Here is a 13,150-nt window from a genome sequence, read left to right as displayed (position 1 = left end):
TGTCATAGAGTATTCTGCCTATGTTTTCCTCTAAGAGTTTTGTAGTGTCTGGTCTTACGTTTAGGTATTTAATTCATTTTGAGTTTATTTTTGTGTATAGTGTTAGGGAGTGTTCTGATTTCATTCTTTTACATGTAGCTGTCCAGTTTTCCCAGCACCACTTATGGAAGAGGCTGTCTTTTCTCCATTGTATGTTCTTGCCTCCTTTATCAAAGGTAAGGTGACCATATGTGCATGGGTTTATCTCTGGGCTTTCTATCCTGTTCCATTGATCTACATTTCTGTTTTTGTGCCAGTACCATACTGTCTTGATTACCATAGCTTTGTAGTATAGTCTGAAGTCCAGGAGCCTGATTCCTCCAGCTCCATTTTTCTTGCTCAAGATTGCTTTGGCTATTCGGGGTCTTTTGTGTTTCCATACAAATTGTGAAATTTTTTGTTCTAGTTCTGCGAAAAATGCCATTGGTAGTTTGATAGGGATTGCATTGAATCTGTAGATTGCTTTGGGTAGTACAGTCATTTTCACAATGTTGATTCTTCCAATCCAAGAACATTGTATATCTCTCCATCTGTTTGTATCATCTTTAATTTCTTTCCTCAGTGTCTTATAGTTTTCTGCATACAGGTCTTTTGTCTCCTTAGGTGGGTTTATTACAAGGTATTTTATTCTTTTTGTTGCAATGGTAAATGGGAGTGTTTCCTTAATTTCTCTTTCAGATTTTTCATCATTAGTGTATAGGAATGCAAGAGATTTCTGTGCATTAATTTTGTATCCTGCTACTTTACCAAATTCATTGATTAGCTCTAGGAGTTTTCGGGTAGCATCTTTAGGATTCTCTATGTATAGTATCATGTCATCTGCAAACAGTGACAGCTTTACTTCTTCTTTTCCGATTACTTACATTGATTTTTGTTAATATTCGATCAGCATGCCCTGCCCCCTCGGCTGGGCTCTGAGAGCAGTGGTTTTGCTTCCCCCTGTATTGCGTACAGTGCCTAGTGCTTAGGCACCCTATAAATGTTTGGTAGAGTGGGCCAGTGTGCCACACTGTGGTGCTATGAGGTGCCAGGTCAACGTGGTCCCAGACCAAAGCAAAATCCTGGGACCGTCTCATTGTTCCAGGTGGCCTGAAGGTAGAGAAACGGGATTTCTGCTGGCAGTTAGCAGTGTCAGCCACACCCTTGACCCCTGATGATTGCTCCGTGGCTGAGAACAAGTGGGGACCCAGTTGCATATTAGCTGACTACCCTGCTCCTCCTCTACCACTGTCTAACTTGGCTTTCTCCCCGCAGGAATCTTCATCGCCTTGCTGCTGCGTTTTGACATCAGGTAAGCCGCTTAGGCACGCTAATGCTCAGGTTCCACAAGTGAGGGGCCTCCCCTGGGCAGGGAGGTTCTCTGGGGTTCTTCAGCTTCCAGGAGCCCAAAGGAGGTAACTCGGGACCACACCTTCCACCCCCACAGCAGCCAGGGCAATTCCGATTTTATCTGCGTTTTGCATCTTGAGGTTCTAAGTGTTCAAAGAGCCTGGAGAGAGTGGGGCGAGGTATGAATCACAGAGTGAGATTTAAACCCAGAGGGTCCTGGTGGTACCCATAGAGCTTTCTCACCGTGTGATCTTGGCAAGTGAACTGACCTTTCTGAGGGAAGGTTTCTCATCCTTAAGTTAGTAGTAAACAGGAGCTCCTGCCTGGGGCTGACCGAGAAGATGTGGAGGGAGTGCTGAGCACAGGCTGACCTCAGCGGCTCCCAGGGAAGTCCAGCTGCAGGCTCCGTCGTCATCATTATCGCTTTTTATCAGCCCGGGGTCAGGTCACCGTGTCCCAGCTGCTCTAGCTGTTCCGCACCCTCTCCTTACTCAGACATTTTCAGCCCATTGTAGAAAGTGAGCACAAGGGCGAGGGAAGGGGGCCAAGTGGAGCCACCCCTTAAAACTCAGAAAAGGTCACACCGAGTTAATGCACCTGGTCAGCCGGGCCTGCCACCAGTAGGTGGTGCTCAGTCTTCCCAGTGGAGGGCTTGCTGTGTGTGCGCTTAATTTTGAGGTGGTTTATGAACTTTTCTTAATCTCCTTGGGTCCAATAGTTGCCAAAACAGTAATAGTGTTGAAAGTGGTAGTGAGAAACTCAGTGCCAGTGTCATGGAAATCCAAGTTGCATGTGAAACTTTAACTTTTCCTCACTGACGTAGATCTGGGTTATTTGGGTAGTGCCACTGTGGAGCCTTTGGAAGGGACCTGGCCAGTCTGTAAGTAGAAGCACATCTTTGCCAGCTGCTCTGCCCCTAGATGTTCAGAGGTAATACAAAGAGCAACCCACGGGAGTCTCCAGGCCATTTGCTAGAGATACAGATTCAGCTGGCAGCACCCTCGGAGGAAGGATCTCATTCCTGGCCTGGACTTGCAGGATAGGCAAGTCCTTCCGAGATGGTTCCAGAATCTGCGTGACATTCCCAAAGGGAATCCGTTACCCTCCAGGCTGCACAACAGGACAGGTCTCAGTGTACTGGCAGCTCCAGGCTCAGAAGCTGCCAGGGTAAGGAGGGAAGGGCATCAGAAGTACTCATTCATTCCACACATGTTGCTGGACACAGGCAAAGGTCCTGAGCTGGCATTGTGAAAGGGCATCAAGTGATGGCAATGCCAGGTTGCACGGGTCAGCTCTTCTGAAGCTGATCTTGGGTGAATCTCCCAGGAAGCCACTGGCGTTCTATCCATGTAATCAGCATCCATTCAGTATTCACAGCGAGTTACTGAACTATTAGCTCCACTGCGCTTAAAAGAACTTGGCTGTACAGTTTCTGTATCAGTGTTCCTCAAAGCATGATCCACCTGTATCAGATTCAAAATGCAGATCCCCAAACCAACAAGGACCTACTGTATAGCACAGGGAACTATACTTAATATTTTGTAATAACCTGTAAGGGAAGTGAATCTGAAGAAGAATATTTATATATATATACATATATATATCTGAATCACGGTGCTTTCCACCTGAAAGTAACACGATATTATAAATCAACTATACTTCAATTTTTAAAAAAAAAACCAAAACTAAAATTACGAAATTTAAAAAAAAAAAAAAATGCAGGTCCCCAGACCTATTAGATCCAACTCCCTGGGAATTGGACCTAGAACTCTGGGTGTTTCTTTTGTTTTTGTTTTGTTTTTTTGGCCGTGCTGCGTGGCTTGCGGAATCTCAGTTCCCCGACCGGGGATTGAACCCGGCCACGGCACTGAAAGCCCAGAATCCTAACCACTAGGCCACCAGGGAACTCCCATACAGCTCTGTATTTTTTTAACATGCTGTCCAGGTGATTTTTATGCTGGCCTGAGCTTCCTAGCCACTGTTCTAGGTTATAGCATTTGATATTCAACAACCACTAGGGAGATGGCTTGTGGTTTTCCCATTTTGCAGATGAGTAAACTGAGGCTGAAAGAAGGAAAGTGACTGGTCCAAAGACACTTAGCTGGGGCAGAATCAGAGTGCATGCCCACCTCCAAGCCCCCGGCCCAGAGCTCAGCCACCCGACACAGCCTCCAGGGTCTTCCCCAGCTCCCCTCCTCCTCACTGTTGCTCTGCAGTGCCTCAATCTCACCCTCCTCTCTCCCCACATCATCACTGAAGCTTGAAGAAGAACACCCACACCTACTTCTACACCAGCTTTGCAGCCTACATCTTCGGCCTGGGCCTGACCATCTTCATCATGCACATCTTCAAACACGCCCAGGTGAGCATGACTGTCCTCGGTGTATCGGGAGTGCTTTCATTGCAAGTGATGGGCACTTACTTGTCCCACATGCAGGCAGTCCAGTGGTGTAGAGCAAGAGTGTCTGATTCTCTTGGCCTTTTCACCTGTGGTCGTTGCAAGGTGACTGCCCTACTTCAGGCAGCACATGCACACTGGTGGCAAGGAGGAGAAGGAGGAAGGATGCCAGCATGCCTGTCGCCTTCATCAGGAAGGCGACACCTTTCTCCGAGTCCTCTCAGCAGATTTTTGCCCACATCTCCTGGGACAGATCAGTGTCACTGGGCCCCAGCTGTAACGTGGCCATGGCTTCTCAGCCTCGGTAGTGGGAGCAGACAGAAGAACGGGATCAGGTGGGTGTTGGGGGTCTCAGCCCATTGTCCACCCACCAGGTAAGTGATAGGATGTCAGGGCCCCCCTTCCATCACTCCCCAAGCAGGCCAGGCTCTGCCCCCTTCTCCCACCTAGATGGGTACTGAGCTGCCACAGAGTGAACCAGGCTGGGCTGGAGCTGAAAGCTGTCAGTGTGGCCTGGAGAAGAGGAGCTGGGGAGGGGAAAGCCAGCAGACAAGGTTGCTCTCTACTGGAAATAAGAGCACTCCCCATGTGTCAGGCTCTGCTCAGTACTTCACGAGGATCCTGTGAACAGATGAGGGAACTGGAGTTCAGGTGCTACGTGGCAAGTGTGTGGTGGAGCCAGGATTCAAACCTGTGTCACGTGAAGACCAAGCCCAGGCTCTGAACCCCCGGCCATGGGAGAGGCAATGTGGAGCGGAGGCTAAGGGAGCCGTGGTGTGAATCCAGGCTCCACCGTCTGCTTTTGCAGGACTCTGGGCAAGTTGCTGAAGTTATACTCAGGATTCCTCATTGATTCATGAAAACAGAAAATGAAGATAAATAATAGTAGCCACCTTGGGGTCGTCTGAGGGTGAAATGAGTTAATATAAGTGAAGTGCTCAGAACCATGCCTGGCCCAGTTAGTATTACTGTACCCCCTCCATCCTCCCCTCCTCCTCCTCCCTTCCCCCTTCCCCAGGGCACCGGCCATAGAGAAGCCACATTTAAATTAATCACAAGAGCTGCTGGCCAGTTACTCTGTGCCAGGCACTGTGCTAAACCCTCTCGCTCATTAACTCATTTAGTCCTTAAAATATTTTCATATCTACAATGTCTGTGAAATCGATACTAATGTTTTACGGAAGGTCCAAGGTCCCCTGGCCCATAGAGAAACCAAGAACCAGTGGGGAAGCACCTCTCATTCACTTCTGCCCCAAATGGCCTTGGCAGCTCCGCAAGCTGAGAGGGACATGCACTTGGCAAGGAGGGCGCAGAGAGTGCTTGGGCCTCCTTGGAGGTCTCTTCTCCAGCTGTCAGTCCCGTGAGGGTCCAAGCCCAGAGCTATTCCACAGAGGGCCACCAGGTGGCAGGCTTGCCTTCTGCCTGGGCTAGACTCAGAGAAGGCTCCATTGGGAGCTCTCACACAGGCTCAGGGCAGAGGTGGGAGGGGTGGTCCTCTATGTGGGAGAGAGAAAAGGAACCTTCCCTGGGTGACAGAGCAAGTCAAGCTGAGACCTGGCTGGAGCCCTAGACTCCTGGTCTCAGGCATCTGCTACTCCCCAGCAGCAGCTCAGCTGTTCTCCCCAGTCATCCACATGGGCATCTCTCTGAAAATCTTTTTTGGGATGGGGATCGGGACACAAGGGAAACCTGTTCTTTGAGCTCCTTCTCCCTCTCCAAGACATAGGCAGTCCCAGTGCGAGCAGTTCCCTAGGTAGGGGTCACCTCTGCCTCTGTGCTCCCATTTGGCTTCTATCAAAAATGCACTCCAAGCCAGGACTAGCAGCCTCCTAGAAAGGCCTTTAATGATGATCAGGTGTCCTCATCATACAGACGGAGGGGGAAGCCCAGAAAGGAAAGTGGTTTATCTGTGGTCACACAGCAAAGCCAAGGCACGATGGAGGGGCAGGAGTCCTGACCCCCAGCTCACTGCCCCGAGCTGTACATCCCATCCTCTCCTTAGCACTGACTTTCTTTGGAGAGGTTCCCTGGTGCCTTGAGAGGAAAAAAAAGAATAGGTTTGTATCCCTGTGATACTAAGCAAACTCACTTCTTCCCAAAGGAGCCCCTCAGTTGCTGCCAGCTCTTAAGTGAGGCAGGCCATGGTGGGGCCAAACTTCTTCTCACCCTCCTCCTGGGAAGCCTTCTATTTTGCCCAGCCTGGCCTTGGTGAAGAAAATATGCTGGACTTAGAGACAGAGGAACCTGGGTCTGTATCCTGACCAACTGTGTGATTTAGGGCAGATCCTTTTTTCTCCTCTGATCTTCAGAAAAAGTGATCTACTTTTCAGAAATTAAATTTTAATCAGTTTGTATTTGTTTTATTTTTATTTCATTAATTTTTGCCTTGCCTTTATTATTTTCTTCCTACTTTGGGGGTGTTTATTTTATTCTTTTTCTGGCTTCATGATTTGAAAACTGAGATTGTTTATTTCCAGTCTTTCTAGTAAATATACTTAAGGTTACAGATTTTCCCCTGAGTACTGCTTTGGCTGCCTCTCACAAGTCTTGGTGCACACCTTTGTCGTTGTGATTTCTATCATTCTTGGCCCAAAGCCTATCTCATAGCAAAGACCTGATGCAGGAGAAGAAGCTCAGCTGCCCAAGTTCAAATCCCAACTCAGCCACTTAACACCCTGTGTGACCTCAGGCAAGTCATTTCCTTCTGAACCTCAATAGCATCATCTGTAAAACTCAGATCCAAATGATTAGGGTGTTATTAGTTTTAAGGATAATATATATGAAGTGGGGTAGTTCACAGCTCACCCATGGCAGGAGCCAGGAAATGGTCTGATGGTCAGCCTCAGGAGACTGTGGAGCCCTGTTCTCTAGCCAGGGGCTGGCTTTGCCTTTGGAATGATGTCTCCTTCACCCTCACCCTAGTTATCTCCAGGACACCCCCTTAATTTTGTGAGCATCTGTGAGGAAGCCATTGGCTTAGTATTTACCAGGCCCTCATCTGAGTACCAGGAATACAGCAGCGAACAAGACAGCTGTGGAGCCTGCCCTCATGGAGCTGACAGCGTAACAGAAGACAAACTCCAGCCTACAATGGCACAGGGACGTGTCAGTCCAAGTTGCCAGAGAATGTTGTGAAGAATTGCAGGGGGAGTGGGGGGGCTGAGAGTGTGCAGCAAGAGGGCCTGACTCCATGCAAGCAAAGGCTGCCGCCCAGAAGTAACAGCTGAGCTGAGGTCTGGTGGAGGAGGAACCTAGGCACGGGTGGGAAGAACATCCCAGAAACGGCACGTGCAGAGGTCCTGTAGCTTCAGGTGACAAGGAGGACCAAAATGAGACCCGTGTGGCCAGAGTAGGGCAGGGCAGGTGAGGTTGGAGAAGGAAGCAGGGGTCACATCTCATGGGGACTTCAGGCTGCTGGGAGCATTGGGGGCCATGGAGGGTTGATCAGTAGCATGAGGTCCAGCTTTCAGATGCTGCAAGGAGAAGAATGGCTTTGGAGTCTGGGGGGTGCCCAAGTTCAACCTCCAGTTTGCCATTTAGGCCTCCAAGGCCTGGGCTACCCCCTCTCCTCCCGAAGCGTCAGCCTTCCTTCCGTACACAAGGAGGATGGTCGCAGCGGGTGTAGAGATGGACTGAAGCGCTCCCCAGAGGCTGAGCTCGGTGCACACAGTAGGTACTCTGGGAGTAGGGCCTGGTAGTGTAATTGTCCCATCCTCCAGACCCAGCTTCACCAGGAGTTTCCTCACAGGCTCTGGGCCCAGACCACCTGGGCATGAATCCCGGTGGAGCCAATGACCAGTTGGGTGACCTCAATCCAGGCCACAGAAAGTACTCCATCCGTAGCAGCTATGTCGTAATCATTGTCATTCTAACAGCATCTCCTGGAGCGTTGTTAAAAGTGCAGACTTCCAGCCCCAGACCTAGGCAAGCAGGGTCTCTGGGAATAGGACCAACTCAGGAGGTTGCAAGTTGGAACCTGATGTCGTGGGCAGTTGGGATGCTGCCATCCAGACTCATGGGCGCCCTTAAAGCCCTGCATACTTGAGTTTCTTTGGGTTTCTTGTGTTCCCTCCCAGAGAAGAACAGCCCTGGTCTGGAGTCAGGAGCCCTGGGTTTGGGCCCAGCCACTGACTTGCTCTGTGAACCTGGGCAGTCAGTGTCCCTCAGTCACACCCAGGAGAGGGTTGGGGTGATGGGCACAGCCCTGAGCGTGTGCCCTGCCCATCATTGCCTCACCAGCCTGTGTTCTCTCTCAGCCTGCGCTCCTGTACCTGGTCCCCGCCTGCATCGGCTTTCCTGTCCTGGTGGCACTGGCCAAGGGAGAAGTGACAGAGATGTTCAGGTAAGAGGCGGCAGGGGGCAGAAGTCTGCATGGCACAGGTGCACCTGCAGGCAGCTAGTGGAGCCTGCCAGGGCTGTTGGTACATGTCTCCAGGGGAGCACTGTTCCCACCACCGGCCTTACCCCTCTCCCTTTCCACCAGCACATGGGTGCCAGGCCCGCGGGCACCAGCGGAACCCTCCTGGGGGCCAGGAGCCAGGGGAGGGCAAGGCCTTGGGGCTCTCGAGGCAGCCCCCACACCCAGATGCCAGCTGAGTCTTGAGAAGGAACTGGCTGGTGTAGATGCCCCCCCCAGGCTGCCCCACTGTTGGGAACCCTGGGTTCCCATCCCTGACTCTGCTGCCATGTGACTTCAGGCATGTCCTTCCCCTCCTCCAGCCTCAGTTTCTACACGTGAGTAATAGAGGGGACCCTAGTGTGATGGAAATGCCCTATTAGAAGTCAAGTGTCAGTCCCCATCCAGTCGCCTCTGTGGCTGTAACCCACAGCTAGCTGCTTTCTCTCTGTCTCAGTCGCACACATACCCCTTCCCCATGGCCGTCCGCACACGTGCCACACCGATGATCAGCCCCACCTGACCGCAAGGCCTGCATGACTCCGACAGGTGTCTGCTCCCCAGCAGCACTGACCCCACCCACCAGGGACCCAGAAATAGCTGCCAGCTGCAACTGAAGCTGCCCACTCGGGGGCCTCCACCCAGCTCCACCTGCCTGGCCTCCCGGTTGTCCCTCGAGCGCCTGCCAGAGCCTTCGGTGCACCTGGCTGCCTGCCGGGGAACCTGTGACTCACCCCTCCCCCGTACCTGCCTCTGCCCTTCCTAGGAGCCCCAGGCTCCCAACCTGCCTGCTCGTGGCTCCCGGCCTGGCAAAGCCCTGTGGACTCTGAGGCAAGGCTGGGGGTGAACTTGGGGGCAGATCTGGGGGAGCTCTGGGGGCAGGGGTGGGACCTGAGCCCTGAGCTCAGTCCCTACCCTCACCCTCGGCTCCCAGCCCCCACTTGGGGTCACCTCCCCCGCCAGGACAGAGGGTGCCTGCCTTTAACCACTTGGTGCTTGGTTTCTCTAAATGTTCGCCCACATGGGTGCCCCACCTTTCTGTCCCCCACTCCACACGAGGTTCTTAGATTGAGGTGATAAAGCAAATGGTCTCTCTCTTCTCTTTCTGCCCATCTCTCTCCCTAATTCTCCACCTTATCTTTGGTTTTACTTTTCTTTTTATTGGCACTCTCCTTTTTTTTTTTTAATTCATTTACTTCTTTTTAAATAGGTAACACATGCACATCGGTCAAAATTCCACAGCATGAAAAAAAAAAAAATTCCATAGCATGAGAGGGACAACCCCTCAGACCTCAGCCACCCCCAGAGGCCAGCTCTGTCCCTGGACATTCAGAGACATCTCTGCACCTAAAAGCACGTGTGTGTGTACACATTCTTGTGCAGATGGTGGCATTCTTGGAGCATTCTGCATCTTGATTTTTCACACAAGGGTGTATCTGAGAGATGTTTCCGCAGCAGCACGTATACATCTAGGGCATCCTAGTTCTTTTGCAGAGTGTCCCCCTATGTAGGTGCATCTTTTTTTCTTTGTTCTCCAAGTAACACTGGCTTCTTTCCACAGAGCCTGAAAGTGCAGAGATAGATAAAAGTAAGACCCAGTTCTGCTCCCTGCTCCTTGGAAGAGAAGTCTCTGTCCTCCCTTAGTCTCTTCCTCTCCATCTCTTTTTTCTGTCTCTCTGTCTGTCTCTCACACAGCTACGAGTCCTCAGCGGAAATCCTGCCTCATACCCCGAGGCTCACCCACTTCCCCACAGTCTCGGGCTCCCCAGCCAGCCTGGCGGACTCCATGCAGCAGAAGCTAGCTGGCCCTCGCCGCCGGCGCCCGCAGAATCCCAGCGCCATGTAATGCCCAGCGGGTGCCCACCTGCCCACTTCCCCCCACTGCCCTGGGGCCCAAGGTAGGGCAGACACCCCAGCTCCAGTGTACAGGGCAGGGAGGCTTGCCAGGGGCAGGCGGCAAGAGGCAGCTCCTCCCCCACCACCAGGCAGTCACAGTGCCCAGCCGCAGGGTGGGGGAGCAGGGCCCCAGAACCCTGGTGTCCTCACCAGTACGGTGGGGCTTATGTGACAGTGGGTGTCAGCAGCCCTTGTCATACAGCAGTAGACACTGTTACCACTCTCCGTATATGTGTAGCCTTGGGCAAGTCACTTTCCTCTCTCGGAAACCTCTCTGTTCATCTGTAAGTGGGCACGTGCCTGCCTTGTGGGGTTGATCTGGTAAGGAAATGTGAGTATGGTTCTTGGCATGAGCTCACTTGCTCAATAAGTGGAGCCCCTAGTAAGAGTTAAGCAGGGTGTCCGCCTGGGAGAGTGGCACCCTGCCACTTGCCAGTAGAGCAGCCCCCTGCCTGCCCGCACCCCTGGGCCTGAGCTGTGACTCCTGCCGTGTGCCCTGGGAGGCAGCGCATCTCCCGTAGCCTCATCCTGGCTGCCCCTTTTTTCCCCCATTCTCTCCAGTGGAAGGTTCAAGAAGCTTAAAATTGGTCTTCACAAGCCCAAGCCCAACCTCTCCCGTTTGCCGCTGCCCTTGCCACCTCTTGGCACCACCAGGCACAGAGAAAGCGGAGCAGGCAGCCTGTCTGAGGAGGGCGCACAGCGGGGCCGGGCCGAGTCCTGGAAGGTGCTGGGCCGAGGATGTGTGCGCCCAGGGGTTTCCCCGCGATGGTGGGAGGTGGGGCACAAAGATTCTGCTCTTCCCTCCTCTAAATGTGTCGTCGTCGTTGTTTTGTTCTTTTGGTCAGTTATGAGGAGTCAAATCCTAAGGATCCAGCAGCAGTGACAGAATCCAAAGAGGGAACAGAGGCCTCAACATCGAAGGGGCTGGAGAAGAAGGAGAAATGATGCGGCTGGTGCCTGACCCTCTGAGGGCCAGACACACGGGCGGGGTGGTCCCCCCCCACGGGCCCGCACGGCCGCAGTCCTGCTGAAGGGGACCGGCAGCTCCAGGAGAGGGGCAGGGGCAGCAGGCTCCCTCCAGCGGGGCCTCCGGGGCCTGGTCCCCTCTCCCCCTTCTCTGGCCTCGCTCTGCCCCTCCCCATCGCTGCCCGCAGAGGAAGCCCCAGCTGCCCCCACCCCCCGCAAGGTGCCAGGTGGGAAAAGTGGGTCTGATTTTTAGACTTTTGTATTGTGGACTGGCTTTGCCTCACATTAAAAACTCATCCCATTGCCCGGGCAGTCCACTGTGCTTCTGGAAGGTTCTTACCCAGTATCTTACAATGGGTTTACTAGGTCTCACCCTCCCACCCCAGAGACTTTCCTATAAGGAAGGGGACTGTGGACCGTCGCAACCTGTGTTGAGGCCCTGACCTCTGGGCCCCTCCTTCCTGTATGCCCACCCAGTGCCTGGCCAGTATGCCAGCTCAGCACCCCCAGGATACTCTCTGGCCAGAAGAGGGGGCCCTCGAGCCCGCTCCCCTGCCATCCAGTTTTCCTGCCATGCTGCTCCCAATACTTGGGGGCAGTGAGGGTGTTGGACAGCTGCTGGATGCATTACCTACTGCCGGAAAGGTTTGCAGGGAGGAGGCCGTGGTACCAAAAGGCTGACCTGACTCAGCAAGGGGATCATTATCTGTAAAGCCAGGGAAATGGGCAGGGCCGTGTGAGCCCCAGGAAAGAGTTTGGATTTTATTCGCAGGCTGGCAGAAGTCATCTTCTGTGATCCTGATGTCCCCACGGCTTCAGCTTGGAGAGCACTTGGACTCTAGGTTGCCCTAGAGATGAAGGCCCCACTGCTCCCATTCTGCCCATTCTGCCCATTCCTGAGATTGTTCCCAAAATGACTACTATAAGGCCAAGGCCAGAAAGATCCTGATTCTAGGAGCCGCCCCCAGGGCCCCTGGAGACGCTGGGGGGCGGGGGTGGAGGGACTGGGCCCAGTGTTTACGAGAGGCCATCCAGGCCCAAGAGCTGGAGATCCCATAGCTAGGGTTTCTCCAAGGTTTGCTGAAGACAGCAGCCCTGGCCTGTAGGAGAACCCCCAGTGGACCAAGCCAGGGGTGGGCACAGCCCTCATCTGCCTGCCTGGGGTGGGGTCACTGGGTGGAGAAACTGATGTGGGAGAGGGTGGCCACTGGCCTGAGACTCAGACCTTCAACACCCACCCAGAGATCTCTCTTGCCTGAGCTTCAGGTTTAAAGGCTGAAAATGACAGGGGCTTCCAGACAGTTTGGAGCTAAAGCACAGGTAGGAGCAGAGAAGGGCAGCTGTTACGTGTACCGAGCACCTCAATACAGGATTTCACTTAATTCTCATACTCTCAGGCTGTGGGTGCTAGTATAAGCCCCATTGCACAAGTGAGAGAGTTGAGGCAGATTACCTAATCATAGACGTGGATTTGACCTTGAGCAATCTGAATCAAATTCCAGAGTTCCTAAGGACTTTGCAACTCCTCTGCAGACCCCTGGGCCTGAGTCCCTACCAACTTCTCCGGGCCTTCTGGAAAGGAGGGGTAGGAAATCTCAAAAGCTTCTCCCAGTCCAGGGGGTCCCTTTCAGGGACTTCTCGGATCTCTGCCGACTCCAGCCGCCTCCAGAGAGGAGGCCGTGTGGTCCTGGAACAAGGCCTCTCTGAGGGCGGCAGATGGGGCAGGCAGCCCAGGCACACAGCACGGTTGGTTCTGCAGCCCGGAGCCCACAAAGGCCTCATTGAGTCACCGCCGGCCCCCGGCGGAGGCTGAGGTGGCAGTGGCGCCGGGCGCCTGCCACCTAATGACCGTCCTGGCCCGGCCAGATGTTCCACAGACCTCGGCAGCGGCCGGCCAGGGCCCGCCGGCCAGCCGGCACTGCAGAGGCCACTCTAATTCCAATTAACCAGCTTCAGCTGAGCAAACAGCGGGCAGTGGTGGCCCGGCCCGGGCGGTAGGCCCGGCCCGCAGAGCCTCCGAGTCTAGACTCCAGATGTGAACCGCCACAGCCAGAGTCCCATGGAAAAATGGCACCAGGCCGGGCACGGATTGGGTCTGCACGCCGGAGAGGTGGGGGTGGGCAGAG

The 13,150-nt window shown here is 53.4% G+C and overlaps 1 protein-coding gene across 10 annotated transcripts in view; it reads left to right on the top strand.

Annotated features, from left to right (window-relative positions):
- Positions 1 to 11,336, top strand: part of HM13 (histocompatibility minor 13) — a 40,518-nt gene extending 29,182 nt beyond the window's left edge. For 3 of the 10 annotated variants that reach the window (XM_082361451.1, XM_082361454.1, XM_082361452.1), the window contains 6 exons: positions 1,294 to 1,330; positions 3,628 to 3,730; positions 8,023 to 8,108; positions 9,858 to 10,004; positions 10,620 to 10,782; positions 10,904 to 11,336. In XM_082361451.1, coding sequence (XP_082217577.1) covers positions 1,294 to 1,330; positions 3,628 to 3,730; positions 8,023 to 8,108; positions 9,858 to 10,004; positions 10,620 to 10,782; positions 10,904 to 10,909 — 542 coding nt within the window. In that variant the 3' untranslated portion in view covers positions 10,910 to 11,336. Of the gene's footprint in view, positions 1 to 1,293; positions 1,331 to 3,627; positions 3,731 to 8,022; positions 8,109 to 9,857; positions 10,061 to 10,619; positions 10,783 to 10,903 lie in introns of those variants that run through there. The other 7 variants (XR_014235940.1, XR_014235941.1, XM_082361453.1 and 4 more) reach the window with 4 other exon arrangements.
- The last annotated feature ends 1,814 nt before the right edge of the window (positions 11,337 to 13,150 follow it).

This window comes from Balaenoptera borealis (assembly GCF_965194805.1).
Source record: "Balaenoptera borealis genome assembly, chromosome: 16".
In the NCBI taxonomy this organism is placed as follows: domain Eukaryota; kingdom Metazoa; phylum Chordata; class Mammalia; order Artiodactyla; family Balaenopteridae; genus Balaenoptera; species Balaenoptera borealis.
This window is presented reverse-complemented; position numbering and strand designations above follow the sequence as displayed.